Consider the following 17,133-nt stretch of genomic DNA (forward strand, 5'->3'; position numbering starts at 1 on the left):
TATTTTTCTTTAAAAAATGTTCGCGTGCATTCAAATACCTTTTTGAACCTAACTAATAGTTTAATACAATAGGTTGAAAGGCTCTAATTTAAAAATCATAAATTGCCTACAGAATTAGTACATTTATGGAAAATTTCGTTTGATACCAACATCTTGTTGTTAATCACACTGTATATCCGGTATCGAAGTTAACTTTTAAAAAGTTCACAATGAGCATGAGAACTATATTTCAAGTATAATGAAATATTTATTATTACTATTACTGCGAATATATTAATTTTGCCTTGACTAATTATGTTTCTCTTTTAAATTCACAATTAAAAAATAAATAAATAAAAAAGAAATTCGTTTTTTTGTAATTTAAACGTTTTATTGAAAAAAATGATTGTAAGTACACGTACAGTATTTTTAGTTTTTACAAAACATGACTTTTGTAAATATTTATTCATCCAAAAACTCTTCATATACTTTAAATACGTTGTTGTTCACATCCACACAACATATCCTTTTAGTGTAGTAACAGAAAACAAAATTCGTACTCCAACAAACGAGATGAAAAGAAAAACCATTTATTTCAATACAACTAATTCTAACGATCCCTTCCACCAAAGACGTGGTATACCGAAATATACTTGTAACAGTTAAAACATTTTCTTTTAATGTCCATTTTTCCAACAGATGTATCTCATAAAATAATTAATAAAATTATCTGTAACTATAAGACGAACAATATCAACAAATAACTGCATTTATTACTCTATAAAACCATGTTTTAACGGAGAATTCACGTTTTACTTTTTTCTTAATAAGAGAATTTTAAAGAGGCATTATCTAGGAAGTATAGAGTATGTTATATAACATTACGTTATGATTTTTTTAAAAACAATGTTTCTTAATATTTTGTGAGATACCTATTTGTAAACCATAAATTACTAAGTTAATATACTGTACACGAATTTATTAATTAGTCAACATTATTACAGAGGAAAAATGAGGTAAATATGCCATATTAAACTTCAGGAGGAAGTATAAATCCAATGATAAGTGAAACAATAAAATACTGTAGTATCCATTCTTGATAAAATATTTAACATTTTGTATCACTTTAGTCTTTTTAAAAAGAAAAAATTAATCTTGCATCCCATGTTTCACCTCATTCAATAAACATTTCACCATAAAACATAATTAAATATACTGAAACCAATCCAGTACAGATACACTTGAATAAAAATACTCATGTTACAACACACACGCAAATACATTTTTAAATCCTTTTAATACACAGTTATAAAATTTAATACAATATCTCTTCATTAATGGTCAAATGGTGTGATAAAAATTAAATATAAGTTAACACTACATAAAAAAAGATTTTACAGAACCAGGTATAACTTAACCATTGCAGAAAAACTGTGTGCAATACTGAATACAAAATTCACCTTTCTTATCATGAAGCTCTCTTTTAACAATGGCTAAATTGGACTTTGATTTAATTTTATGTTTTTTATCTATTTAAGTCACACCTGTCATGCAAAACAAAAGTTAAGTTACAAAATAATTTAAGATTGTTACAATTAAGGTACACAAACTTTCACTCTTGATTTTAAAAAATCTACCACTTTAATCTTTGTGAAGGTTATTAATGTTGATGTTAATGATCAAGTTAGATGAATTTTCCATTTGTTTTAAATAATCAAAAAAACCTATTATGCACAACAGCTAATCTAAATCTACTTCAAACGTTTTTCTTATCATTACAATTCCTCCTGTAACTGTTAACGATAGATTTGTAAAACAAAAAAGTTATCTAAAAATATTCATGTCACATTTCAGCCACTCTTCACAATATCCTATAAGTGAGTTTTACAACATATAATACTTGGTTATCATATATTTTTTACAGATTTTTATGGAGAAACAACTATTGTTGCAAATTGTAAGGATCAAAGTTAAGAAACAAGTTAAAGGATTTAAAAACCTAAAATATGGAAGGCAGCATGATCAAACTTTGCTACAAAACTAAATAAATAAAATCTCACTCTTCATTAGTGTGCATTACTTTGTGAAACTTTTGAAACAAAATTTACATCTTTTAACCTATCATATGATAACTCACTTGGTTGTGAGACTTATCTTAGACTGCTGTAACTTTACCCGAAGTGTAGTGTAATTAAATACTATACACTAATTATACTAGAATAAGAAAATAATCTAAGATGCTCAACAATGAGCATTTCCACATCACCAAGATATAAATGAAATAATTTTTATTTTACAATACAATGTATATACTTGAAAATATCATATGTATTTAAAGTATCACACAGAGAATTCCAAACCTCCTCACAAATACACAAGGTTTTATAGTTGTAACAATACCTACATCACGTAGTTTCCAATAATACATCAGGTAATATACACTTAAGGTTCTCCAGCAAATAAAGTATTTGGTATTTCGTATGATCTCACCTACATAATATAAATGCTGCATACATACTTTTATCGGACAAAACAAAACGTACAGCGCATTTCTTCAAATAACAATATTATCAGTATCATAAAATTCATTCTCTGGCCTCCAAAACTGACCACCCCTAATGAACTTTGATATCAAGTCTTTTCAAACATTTTTTTCCCCAAACACAATACCCTACACCTCAAATTTAAGAATAATTTCATGAGTTTCCTCTTTTCTCTCTCTCGTTTTATCAGCATAAACCTTTCACTGATCATGTTTTTAATACTATCCTATCAGATACATTACTATATGTACCACAAATGTTGTAAAAAAAACAATATAAAGATACTCACCTCATTATCAGCTATACCTTTTCACAATTAGCAAACTGTTGTCATGGTCATAAAATAAAACTTACTTTAAACTGTCAAAATCACATGCATTATAAACATCAATGACATAAATTCAGAGGTTTGTAACGTGATTATCCTTTAGGTTTCAACAAAACTCCCAGTATTTTATTATGCACCATTAATAAATTCATAATTTTATAAAGCAATAATCAAAAATATACTCAATTCTCCCTAGTGTCACACATTTTTTCTAGGTTTCTCCTCTTCCTTATTTTACCCACTACCCCTATAAAAAAAACAGAAATTACAAATGTAAATTACTCACCATAAAATTGTCATTGCTCAGGCAAAAGTTTTATAGCAGTTTTTAGTTAGAGTTATCAAATAGAAAATCAGACCCCTCTTTTCCACACCCACCTGTTACATCCTCTCAGAATTTAATAGTTCTCTCTTACATTTAATGCTACGTTATCTATAACTAACAGAAGACAAAGATTTTTGTCTAATAAATATTATATTGCTTTTGAACATAGAATGGTCAATTTCACTGTTAATACAAGCTTCACTCCCACAGGAACAACAACAAATAGCTTGAATGAATTTGTAACAGTTCTTGTTGCACAGTAAGAAAGCTAGGGAAATTATCTACTTTTCAAATGTTTTTACTTCATGTTCTTTTATGCATTATTTAATTAAATAAAAATTATTTACTGCATTACTAACATTAGTATGAAAATAGTAGGGTTAAGTGTCCATGGTAATTAGTAGCAAGAAAAAGAATATTCAGGTAACTACTTTATAATTTTTCATGTTTACTTTATTTAATATTATAAAAGTAACTAAAATGTAAAGACTGGAGTCTCTTTTGGTTAATTAAGGTTAGAGTAAATAAAATAAATAACATAATAAAAATGTTTCACAAAACACGCATGCGAGCAGCTCATGTGTTATGTAATTTGATAGCATAATGTGACTTCCATGATCCCTCGAAGTGGTTTACAACTTATAATGGCATGAATAGTAGTTATACATGATTCAAAATGGAAGGGCAACAAAAGAATCAAATTTAAGTATAAATAGATAAATATAAACCACTGCAAGTTTAAATCTACCTTGGATAAATAAATGTAGTTTCACATTTCAGTTTGAAGTCATTTTAGAAAGAAAACTGACTAATTTAAATTTCAATTTTTTTGGAGGTTACAGGGTTAGTCAAGTTGACCAACATTACATAAAGTTAAAGTTTTACTGAAAACAAACATTTAAAATGTATTTAGATAGTTTAAAAATTACAAAACTTGAGATTTTTCAGATGAAGAAAATTTTTAACCTAAATATGAAAATCACTTTGCACACTGACTTCAAAACAAATACTTGATATATTCATGGACAATTGTATTTTAGTTTATTACAAATACTTCAAAATAAATACGATTTTTTGTATGTGAAAGACTTGTGTATTGAAAGACTTAAATTTTGTGAAGGTATGTGTATGATATTAGAAGTTAGTAGTATCAAATCTATAGACTTCGAGTCCCACTAGATCATGTGGTTGTCAAATTGTCCAAGCCAATACTGAGAATTATACAGGTCAAAAGTACAAGAAATTAAGAAAAAAGGGGGTTTTGGTCAACAATCTCTATATTTTGACTAAACCCAAGGTGGAACTTAGCACAAATATACCTCGTCCTAACTCATAGTTTCAAGCATGCACACAAGATCTGTACCTTTGTGGATGTTTTAAAGGGATAAAAGGTACAATTATTTCACAGAATTAGAATTTTTGAGCTGCCATTCTTTTATACATAGAGCAATTTAAAAAAGATTTTGAACTGTGATAAAAGTGGACACATTTGAAATTTGTGCCTTTCTCTTGATTTTACAGGGGTTAAAAAAACAACGTGGTGATGTAACAGGGAGCACTAAACTTAAGACACTGTTTGCACATGTAACCATTACAAAGGTTTGATATTACCATTTTGGTTTCACACTCTAAAATAGGTCTTATTTATCCATCACAAAATTACCTTTAAAGTTTTGATCACTGTGAATTTATATACGCATAAGCTGACTGTACAAAGATGATAATCTACATTGTCATTTACAAAAACTTCATAATGCTTTCTTTGCAGGTGAAAGCACACAAGATCAAAAAGTGAATGTTACTACTTCAATCATGATTTCTGATTAAACAATTATACTATTTAGACTTGTATCTAGCATCAAAATCTGATCAACACAGTCAGAGTGTTGTAGTAGAACTTATTTATACATGAAAAACAAGTTGAGAAACTTAAACTTGTATATATTCACATATAACTTTCTCAAAAAGAAGACTCAAGTTGATAACACATTATGTGGCTGTCACTCTGAAGTATATAGTGGTTTGTGCCTCTTTCCCCTGGCTTTAGTAACCTCTCTCTCTCAAATTCTGCTGTACTTTAAGAATCTTATAAAATAAGGTAGGTGGGAAGTGGGAGAAGTTGGACTCACTTTTTAATGTTGGCCTTTCTAGTTACATTTGTTTCAAGGATGGCAAACAAAGTTCAGCTTATAATAATACAAGGAGGATTTGATTCAACACCTCCACTATTAAAAATATTTACTGCAGAGGAAGGGAAAAAAAGTATCACAATTACACATAGATAACACCTGTGATTATTATCCAGTGTTATCTTTAAGATTTTAATTTTTACATGAAAAATGTCTCTTTCAAAAGGGAACTGTAGCCTGCAAAAAAAAAAGAAAAAAAAAGAAACATTTAATGAGAGAAGGCCTATTAAACTCTTACAACCACAGCCAACATCATCAGGCACTTTTTTTTTTTTATTACACATAAGATATTTCATAAAAGATTTAAGTTTTATTAATCAAATAGTACACACAACAATTCATCAATTTAACTTCTTCCAACTCATAAAAGTTCAGCTGTTAACATAAGTTACTGGTATTCATCCTCTTAAATTACCTTCAGTCACCTGATTTCTTGATATCATAAAAGTAATCAAAACTACTTGATACAAACTGTCATTCTCGATGTCTTTTTGTCTCACAGTCAATAAAGTCATCCTAAAGGGAAAAACAAAACAAAAAACATTTATTAAAATACACCACAATTGGTATAAAAAGCAATTCTCTTGAAAATTTAGTTTAATACAAGTAATTTAATTTAAATGTTTTTTCAATTAAAATATAATAATAAATAATAATAATAAAAGAATTCAAAAACACTTTCATATATTTGGCCAAAAGAAAAAAATTCCAGAACTTAGAGAAACACGAGTACTCATCCAAATCTGCTGAACAAGCTAAAAGTTAATAAGTAAACAAAACAACATGCATGCATTCCATCAGAATTTATTCTAACTTGAAATCATTAAAATGTCCCATAAAATGCAGAATGCATTAGAAAAAAGTACTTCTATAAAGAAGAATTTCATTATTAAATGTCATGCACCCCTAGTCACTAAAATTATCCAATACTGTTGTTTAAGATATTGAAAATATAAAATGAAATGTATAGACAATATAATTGGAAAAAATATCAGATTTTTTAATTTAGTATCTTCATTAAAGATGTTTGTTTTATATTGAAAATATTGGTGATATAACAGAAAATAGCTTAATTCAGAAACTATTTAGGTTTAAAATTAAATCAATACTTTTAGTTTCTAATAAATTTTATGCTTTTGACTCCAGGCTAGCTGATCCAACACAATGTCTTTACTTTAGGCATATAGAATTTCAAAAGGGCATGATGACTGTAGGAGGAAGAATACTGAAAAGTTATGCTTATATTTACAAAACTTATTTAATATTGTCATTTGTAGTAATCTAGGTCAAATAACAATAAAACTAGATAATTTTGGTAAATAAAAGTAAGACCAAAGTTTTAACTTAGAGTTTAGTAGTGTAAATTTTACAACCTTAAGATAGGCTTAGTGCATATAATGGTACTTTAGAATTAAGTATATTTCAACTTCATGGGAAATCATAAAGCAGGATAAATACAATCTAAAATTTAGTTATTGTCTCTTAATGTTTTAAGAATTAACTGATTAAGTTATTTTTCTAAGTTCTATATAACTAACGATAAACTATTACTGTAGTGTAAAAACAAAGTAGTTATAAAAATAACATAACTGGTTCTTATATATTACTTGTTAGTTTTATACTAACAGTGTTAACAACAGGATACTGGTATTTGGTGGAGTGTATTTACTTTCAGGCTATAAGTATACATTCAAAGGTTAAGGTTAGTGAAGGATTTAAGTATTCACAGTTTGTTCGGTGTAAAGAGTACAATGATAGGGTTTTATTTGGTAACTTGGGACTGGTATATACTTTTAAGGAAGTCAATAATAAATATGTATAATTTTTATGTAAATCTTGTCAGTTGGAGGCTATCCTAATCAAAGTGGAGGCAACAAATGAATAGAAGTGTAAACTGTAGTAAATGTCAGCAGGATTTCAGGAGGAGCTTAACCTTTTACATGTAAGGAATACATCAGCTTACAATGACTTTAAGAAGTTAGAAAGAATACTACTAGAATAAAAAATAGTGAATTTAGTTATAACGACCTAATTCTGTTAAGCAACAAATTTCAGTCCTTGGTTTCTGCAGAAAAGGAAATATCTGAGGGAGGGAAACAAAAGGGTCAGAGAAGGATAGTCTGTGGGGATAAATAAAGAAAAAAAAAATCAGATTATGTTACCTAGGGCCATAGGTGGAGAATATAACTGTCAAAACAGAAGATAAAGAGGAGCTAGCAGAAATGTTTTTGTGGTGCATGCAGGGGCTAATGATGTAGGAAATAGTAAAACAGAAGAGCTAATTAATAAGTTGATAGAGGCATTTAAAGAAAATGCCATAACTTAATTTTTCAGGGATTCTGCTCAGAAATAACTGTAGGGATGGTGTTTAATAATGTCACTAGAGCTAAATACTGGGCTTAGGTTAGTAAGTAAAAATGAGCAGATTGGCTTGTGGGAGAAGAGATTTTTGGAATTGGTGGTTTACATTTAAATAGGGTAGGGGATGACTTATTTGTTAATGTTATTAACTCAGCTGGAAGGAAATTAAGATTAGGACTAGACAGTGGTAAGAGCCAGGGAAAACTAAATGCAAAAAAAGACAGAAAAAAAACAGAGTTTAGTAAAGAAAACAAATATTGAAGTAAGGATAGGCTTAATTGTTGCTATTGTAATGCTAAAAGTATAAGAAATAAATTATATGACTTTAGAGCATTAGTAGGAATAATGGATTTTGATGACAAAAGTTTCTTTGAAATACATGCTGTTTAATAAGGATATAGTAATAATGGGAGAGTAAAAATGGCTTCAAATGTAAAGTGTGAGTTACAATCTATTGAAATTGAGGGTAAAGAGACTGATTCCACTTGGCTTTTTATTAGTGGATATAAAATGGAAAGGCCTTTAGTAGAAATTTGTTACAGTTCACCAACACAATTACTTAGAAAATTAGTGAGAAACTTTACACTGCAATTAAGATTTCAATGATTAATGAAGTCATACTTATATATAATTACAGTTTCAGACATATAGACTGGGAAATGCTAGTCAAATCATGAGGGAGAAACGTTTTTCAACAATATTGTGTTCGTATTTTGAATTTATATTTAACTTCAAATACAGAAATCATCAAAAGGGTGGAAACTAGAAAACAAATAGATGCAAGTGATCATTGCTTTATTAGGTTTGATGTAATGCTGCATATGTAGATAAAGAATAACATTTTCATTACAAGTTAAAAAAAATTGAAAGGATGTGACAAGAATTATCTATTGTTAATTGGGCAGCTGAATGAGTTATATGAAGATGCTAATCAGATGTGAAAAACTTAATACTGCAAAAGTTAAGATACTTTAATGAGCAATAAAACTCAATAAAAACAGATGTTGTTAGGAGCCTGAAGCTTTCTATGATAAATAAATGTATTGTTTTAACCTTCAGTCAGTCTAGTAAAAAAGGGATCATTGATTTATTTTGTTATTTTTAGCTTTTGATATTTAGTGTTACAGTAGAGAAAATTGTTAAAAAGATAAATTTTCACTGAGAAAGACTGATATTCAGAGAATTTCTCTTCTAAACTACATTTCAGTCATGTAGAAACACACAAGAGATGTGTACATACCACTGCTAACTGTCGTCCAATGTTTCCTACTGTAATACCACCACAAAAAAGTACACATGGGAGCCATGCTCTGATGTAGAGAAAGTCATGTTCTGTATAGCTGTAACAGTGGTAAATATTTATTCAAAACATGGCAGAACTAAAAACAAGCAAAATTTGACAGAAACTAAAGAGAATGGCATCTTTCATGGTTTACATAAGGTACACAACAGGATTAAGATCATAGAATAACATATCACAGCTACATTTAAGATATCCTACACAGTAAAAGATGTACCTGACAAAGCATATAATTTCTAATACCTATAACAAAATCTTATTGTATCTCATTACTATTCAACACAACCTATCCACCATCTTAAGATATTTACATTATTATATATATGTACAGTTTTAACCATCACTGAAACTAAAGCTACAACAAAGCAAACAGTGTAGCAGTCAGTGCAGTAATTTATGGGGTTATGGCAGTGTTACATAGTTATACCTGCTTTCACAAGTACTGCTATATCAGTTTTACAAATGTATTACAAAACTATAAATATTAAGTCCAAGGTATTTGCTTCATAATACTGATTCTACTAAGTTAAACATATTTATAAAATCTTAAAAAAATACACTATTAACAAACATATGTTTTAACCTTAAGGTACCATTTTGTATTAATTTAATATCCAAGAAATATCTAATCAAGTTGTAACAAACAAAATCTCTTTCACTTGAAGCAGAAAATAATTAATGCAAAGTTAAAACTTTCAATTTAGTAGAACTATGTTTTTAAAAACCCTAATGTAATTTAAAGCAGAAAGAGACATTGTATTATAACTTTGAAAAAAAATGGTAAAGGTTCTGTGTCCAATATACTTTACAATGCAATATGCATGATTTTTGTTGTTTTTATGACTTAAAATATCTGATAAAGTCCACCCCTTCTGAAACTTGGTAAAATTGGTTTATAAAGTAATAACAAAAGACAATGTGCAGCACAAACTATTACAGTGCAAAAATTAAGTTGGTGATAAACCACAAAATACAATTAGTTTTTTTGTGCAACTTAAATGCCTTATTTAATTTTCAGTGGCCATATCCCAATCAGTTTGACGTTCAAACACAACACAAATTTCTAACAGACATTAGGTGATAGGTTCACAGAATTCAGAGGCAGATTAAAGTGGGTTCAATATCCCTAGACTAAAAAAAGCCTGTTATGAGTTTCAGTTATTGTTTTTTTTTTTTATCTTAATCCTTAGTTACAATCATAACCCCCAACAAAATAAATTATGCCCAAAGCCCATACAACACTTAATCCACCCCTGGAACTGTCCAATAAAAAACTGAAAAAATTAGAAAATTAAAATTCTTTATACCGTAATAAAATTGGACAAAAGCCAATAACTTGACAATTTTTTGAAATGAATCATTACTCCCTAAATAACCAGTTTTGTAACCCATGTTTTTTTTGTAAGTGTCTAAATTATGTGTGGTTATTTCTAGCTCAAGAAATTCATATACGATATTCTTAATTTCAAATGTAGCAAGTTCAGTATGTCAATGAACTATCAGTTAAAAATGAAATAAAAAGGAAAAATATGTATTTATTGAGTAAAATTATTAAATTTCATCTATCTGTTCACTTTTTCTACACTTGAAACTTTTATATATTCTTGTTCAAGATGGATACTAAAGCTATTATTGAACACTTACAGATGTAACTATTTTCACTCAAATGATGGTACAAGTTTGTACTTCAAAGCTAATCTTAAGATGCCCCTCAGCATTCTTGACTGTAACAATTAGAGAACACTTAAACCTTCATTCCTTCATGTGCAGGAAAACAAGCTACTTTTCTCGAACATTTGTACCTTGTTGCTAAGCAGAGCAGAAATGTCCTATGATATCTAGTGTACATGGGCAACTTGATTAAAACTATCACAAAGAGAACAAACCCATTCAGACATTATCAACCTAGATAAAAATATCACAGTTGAGATTATTCAATCATTCAACAATAGAAGAATCACCTGTTTCAAAATGCATTTTATCTATTGATAACCATTTTAAAACTGAGACTGAGTTTTAAAAAAATGATTTATTCTCTCATATACAACTAGATGCAACACATTCTTATGACAAAAACTTACTTGCACACACCCTGACAGACTAACACCTGTGTTATAAATGCTGTAATTACAGCAATGCTCACACCTAGTCCTAACCCACCCATGGTTCGATCAAACCACCACCACAGTCCAATAGACAGAACTGTAAGTGACAGTGATAGTTGAAGGTTGCTAGTGAAATGAATCTTCTGTATTGATATAGTTAAGAGAAAAACTACTTGACAAAAATAAAATAAAAACACCTCAACTGTACAAGATTTTATAATTAGATGTAAATGAGAATGAATAGACCAACTGTAAATGTTATAATTGGACCAAACAGTCCCAGCTTACAAATGTATTTCAACATACACAAGGGTGATAAAGGATACAGCAATGGCATGGTTAATGCCAATAAAAACACCAACACATCGTATCACATTTGACCATTCTTGTTCATAAAATTGGTGTTTTCCTAGCTTTTGGTCTAGGCAAGGATACAACAAGCCCACAATGGCTGAAAGACAAGTTATACATGTATAAAATTACTTTAACATTATAAAAAAGTTACGGTATTTTGGGAAAAAACTACTTCGCACATAATTATGTTAAAGCAAATTGCAACTTTAATATTGATTAGATACACTCCCTACTACTGCAGTATTAAAATATATTTTAAAATTAACTGATGCAAATTTTATAAGTACAATAACTGCATTAAAGTAAACTAATATTTCACACATAAAAATTACCTTCAAAATGATACTCTAAGAGTTGTACACACATTTACTGTATACATAAGAATTACTGCAGAAGGAAAGCAAAGTTAACATTTTTCTTACTTTTTACATGGACTATATACAGAAATACATAGTTTTAATTTAGTTTATCTAGTTTATACTATTAAAAAAAAAAAAGGTATAAAATTACCAAAGTATAAATTTTTCATAAAATTTTCATATAACTTAAGTGAGTAACTGTATAAATTATAAAGTAATCCATTTCATTTTCATGTTACAATACCTGATGCCATTCCAGAAATAGCTGGGACCCACCATGGGGAATACAAAACACTAAACGTAATAGGAAGTTTCAGCATTGGCAAGTTTCGCTGAATTTGCAACAGGCTCAAAATCAGAGCAAAAAACACTCCTGTTGTAAACAGCACAATTCCTCTGAAGCACAGCTGAGCCAACTTAGCTTTCATGTCTCAGTGCCTGTCTACAGAAAAAAGCAACTATATGCATTTTCATTAGAAACACTAAATTTAAGGTGAAAATATTTCTAATTTCTACATGTATTAATTAATATCCATTTCAACAATTTATGAATATATAGTTTTTAAGAAATAAAAATGATCTTTAATCAGTGACCTATATGTGGATGTTAGACTTAATTCAAGGTTAATGTGAAATAAAAGACATAAGAATTTAATAATTTACAGTACTATTGACAGTTGTGTGAAAGTAACCAACCTTGCAACTATACCTGATGAAAACTATAACACATACATAAAGATAGCTACCCTATTCCACCTACATGTTACAGACAGGTGAAATAAATGATATACGTTTAGTACATATAAAATGTCATACTTGTGTCTACAACTACAACTTGCTAAACAGATGTGCATTCTTGTTTGATATCTATCTATGCAATTCAATGTGTGTACATCTTTTCAATGTAACAGTAAAATGTTCATAAGTATCCATATGCATACCACATGTTCACCTTTTCAGTTTTATGCCACCTATCAGCACCTAGCTAAGCTAGAAAATGTCAAGCTAAATCTGAGATAAGTACATAATGCACTAGCACCCAATCAAGAAATGGAAACATCTGTAAGAAAGTATTCCTCATGGATAGCTTGCTTTCACTACAAAAGCAATTAGAATTTAGTTTGAAACACAAAGACTGGGTGTATTTAACTTTACTTCCAAGACAGCAATCTTAAGTTTTATAAAAACAGGTCAAAGTGTTTAGATGATTTCCATGAGTTTAACTCAATTTGTTTCTAAGCATTTGGATTTAACTGCAAAATACAATGAATGTTTTAAGTGAACAAGAGAAATAAAATATAAAAAAATAGGTTATGCATATACTTTCTTCATTCAAGTTAGAAATATGTTAAATATACAATTAAAAAAAATAAATGAACCAAAAATACCTGGGCCAATGTTGAAGTGCAAAGACACGAGTTCTGTGATAAACAACTATTAAAAATACTCGATTATCATTGATACAATAAAATAAAATATTTAACTTATATAAACAAATGCAAAATAAAATTAATTCCTTCAGTGTAGTATTATTTTATATTTAGCAACTAACTGTGTCAATATAATTATAACAGTGAAAAATAAAACTTCAAACTTACTACAGGATTTGTTTAAACAAGTTTGATATCAATTTCCTTTGTTGGCAGTTTTTAAAACCATCAGTCGCACATTTAGTGAAAGGCAGCGTCTCGACTTTTGCAGCTGTGAGAAATAAAATAAGCAAACATAAGTAATAATGATGATACAATGTTGCTTAGTTCACATTATTTATTTTTGTCTTTTTCAAGAGCTTCCTTATCACAATGTGTTCTCAATCTGTAAACCAAGATAAATTACACAAACTGTTTAGTGATTATAAATGCATCATCAATGTGCCAGACAAGTTTCATGATTAAGCTAAACTCAGACACAACAACTGATAAGTATATTTAAGATCACAAAGAAAATGATATGAACTGTAACTACACTGATTTATAGATATTGATATACCGCATATGTTGATTCCAAAAATAATTGTAACAGACAGTAAGTTGTATTGTACTCAACAGCTTCAAAATTTTTTTCCTGTTTTAAATGTTTAAACCACAAATACATAGGAGTGGAAACTTGTAATAACAACTTGAGTTTTAAAAAGTTTATATATTTTTGGTAACTATTTTAATAAATTAAATATGAATTAATGAAACTATTAATATTACTCAGTATTATACATTTTTATAAGCAATTTCTTTGGTACAAATATAATACAGTTAAAAGTACATTACATAGAATTACCACTTGAAAGCAAATCCTTGTATACCTTAAATTCAATTGAACATTTATCCATTATCATGGTCTAAAATTATAACTGTTAACTTATGGTTTCAACTACAGTTCCTATGCTTTAATAATTTTTCTTATGTAATGTTGCAAATGTGGCATGGAACATTTGAGTACCAAATGTGTAATGTTTGAAATAATGGTCTGGTTGTATTCCCTAGTTTTTTAAAAGTTTCAAGCTATATACTTTTAAGGAAGCCTCGCTTTTTCAAAATAAATTATCATCCATTAAATCTTGTTTGCAATGATTAAAATGAAGACTTAAAGAATAAATAACAATAAAAACATCATATCTCAACAGAATTTAGTGAAAATTAATACATTTTTATTAATAAATCTCATTTTAATGAGATTAATCTTAATAAAATGTACTCTAGAAAAAAAAGTACTTATGATTAACAAAAAATACACTTCTAATCTTCATTTTACACTTTAAAGTGAAATACAAATGTTTATCCCAGATTTTGTGAAAGCTCACATGTATTGCAAGACATGATAAAGGTCAATTTACTGACCAAAGTGATAAGAAAAAAAGCTTTGGAAGCAGAGATTTTATTTTAAAAAGTTAAGTACATCTTTAAAAAAAATTATTTTCTGCTATATCGACTATTTTAACAGTTTTTAAAGACTACATTTGGATGAATGCATACCATAGGCATGTAAAAGATCAATTAGCAAATGAGATTTAGAGGAGAAGTGGAATATACAAATAGTTGTTCATTATTTATACTACTGACTTCGGTAGATCCATGGGCAATAATATTTCTTTATTATGCTGTCAAAAGCTCACCTTACTCTAAAAGTGTTTCTATTTCAAAAGGGCACTGACATTTCAAAAGAAAGCACATGAAAAACAAGTTTCAAAATTGAAAAGTATTATGTATGAATCTAAGGTATGATAATATAAAACTGACAAAGTTCCTTGCAGAGAAAATGACTTGGATGTGGGTTTGATAAAGACTAGTCAAAAATCTTAAAACAGTGCTCTTTTCTACTTGTAGACAAAAATGTTATTTCTTAAAAAATAAAATTGTTGTCTGTAGTATTTCAATCACATCCATGCCATATTCAAATAGAGAAACTGAACAGTGAAATTATCAATTAATATATAAATTCATTTGTACCAAGCAAAATGCCACGATCAATGGAATTGTAATTTCTTTGTAAATTTACAAGATTAATAATAATTAAGGTACTTGTAAGTTAACAGACCGAGCCATACAGTCATAATTTTGTCCTCCAAAATGGTGTCACAGAATAGATGGTAAAAAGTGAAACAACCCACACTATAGCTTAATAATGATTACGCTCCTTATTTCTCGTGGAAATTTCGTTCACAAATAGATGACGCCTTTTGTAGTTACTAAAAGCAACCAAGTCTCTTTTTTTTTTTTAAGTAGGACTTAAAGTTCTACAACTTGGTAAGACCAAGAGTCAAGAATGTAAAATGCAATTTTGTGAAAATACAATAAAAGTAAGGATTGACCTCATAAAAAAAAAAAGTTCTAAATACGTACATTTTTATGCAATAAAATTCTCGGATGCAATTATTCAACTCACTTATCTAGTCCAACGATAGCAAGCTAGTTCACCGAAGATTGAAGTTCAACCCGAGGCTCACTAATACTCAAAATTCCCAAACTCTTCAAAACATATTAAGTTTACATAACTTTTAATTTTTTTAAAGACAAACGACATAAATATTAGTTGAAGGGCTCACTTTTTGTTTGGCCTTAGGTTAGAAATGTAAAGATCACTAAACAAATAAAACAGATAATTTAAATTGTGCAATGTAACTAACAAGTTAAACTGTTAAAATTACTGAAAACACAACTCTTAATGAGTTTTATATTCCTGACAATATCTGAACTACGTTAACTCACGAACTTTAAATTTACTTGATCATTTAACGAACAAATACTCGGTTCCCACCCTAGTTTTGCATATTATGCTCGTTAATTAATAACAAATTTTTATCATACAAACTGATAAATACCGATTGATCCCATGTTGTTGACTTTTTAAACTGGTGATAGGTTGTATCCAATAAGAGTTACTTTCAGATCGTCTGACTTCCAGTCTAAACCAACAACCAATAGAAAAACAACTCCAACAATTAATATATCTTGTCGTATGATATTTAAAACGATTTGTCCACGAGGTGGCGGAATATTATAAAAGCTAGCAAATTACAATGCTACCAGACAAAATATTTTTCACCCAATCTTCTCATTTATTTTAAATGTAATTCTAATAATTATGAAAATAAATTGGCTTGAATAATTCAGAATGAATGGTTATTCAATACTAGGATCGAAAATATAAAGCGGTTAGTGTAAATAAGCAATATAAAACACAGTGTAAGTTCTAAATTATGTTCTTGAATATAGTTTGAGTTAAAGTTATTAGTATAAATATTATATATTGTTACGTTTGTTTGTTTGTTTTGAATTTCGCGCAAAGCTACTCGAGGGCTATCTGCGCTAGCCCTCCCTAATTTATCAGTCTAACACCAGAGGGAAGGCAGCTGGTCATCACCACCCACCGCCAACACTTGGGCTACTCTTTTACCAGCGAATAGTCTCCACGGCTGAAAGGGCGAACATGTTTGGTGCGAGAGGGATTCGAGTCGAAAGTCTTAACACACTTGGCCATGTCGGGTATATATTGTTAAGTACCAAGTGACAAAGTTAGCCATTTATGAAGTATTTGAATTTATTTTGTTTACGCAAAGACTGTTTGGCTTTAAAGGTAGGAGGCTAGGAAGGAGACCATTTTTGTCTTTTTTATTCATTAACTTCATTGAAGAATTAAACACACAAACACATGCATATAAAAAATATATAGCAGAATGGATGTTATGTTGGTTTTTAGTCAGCCAAATAGCTTGATTATCTTCATGTAAAAAATACGTATTTCATGAAGATTAAATAATGTTTCTATATCAATGATACTTATTTATTGGAAAACA

At 28.9% G+C, this 17,133-nt stretch overlaps 1 protein-coding gene across 11 annotated transcripts; it reads right to left on the minus strand.

Moving 5' to 3' along the window:
* Positions 1 to 348: 348 nt before the first annotated feature.
* On the minus strand, positions 349 to 16,289 carry LOC143246387 (insulin-induced gene 2 protein-like). 11 transcript variants are annotated; one of them, XR_013025955.1, is made up of 8 exons: positions 16,159 to 16,289; positions 13,442 to 13,544; positions 12,088 to 12,285; positions 11,457 to 11,581; positions 11,107 to 11,273; positions 8,966 to 9,065; positions 5,780 to 5,880; positions 349 to 3,097 (listed from the first exon to the last, which is right to left on the minus strand). XR_013025955.1 is itself a non-coding variant. In XM_076493003.1 (7 exons), the coding sequence occupies exons 3-7, from the start codon at positions 12,269 to 12,271 to the stop codon at positions 5,839 to 5,841; spliced, it is 618 nt and encodes a 205-aa protein (XP_076349118.1). In that variant the 5' UTR covers positions 12,272 to 12,281; positions 13,442 to 13,544; positions 16,159 to 16,289; the 3' UTR covers positions 349 to 5,838. The 11 variants fall into 11 exon arrangements, 6 of the variants coding, with proteins under 6 accessions (XP_076349118.1, XP_076349119.1, XP_076349114.1 ...); XR_013025957.1 differs by lacking the exon at positions 16,159 to 16,289 and adding an exon at positions 15,723 to 16,138 and having other exon boundaries at positions 12,088 to 12,281; XR_013025953.1 differs by lacking the exon at positions 16,159 to 16,289 and adding an exon at positions 15,723 to 16,138.
* Between the last annotated feature and the right edge of the window lie 844 nt (positions 16,290 to 17,133).

Source organism: Tachypleus tridentatus, chromosome 3 (assembly GCF_004210375.1).
Source record: "Tachypleus tridentatus isolate NWPU-2018 chromosome 3, ASM421037v1, whole genome shotgun sequence".
In the NCBI taxonomy this organism is placed as follows: Eukaryota; Metazoa; Arthropoda; class Merostomata; order Xiphosura; family Limulidae; genus Tachypleus; species Tachypleus tridentatus.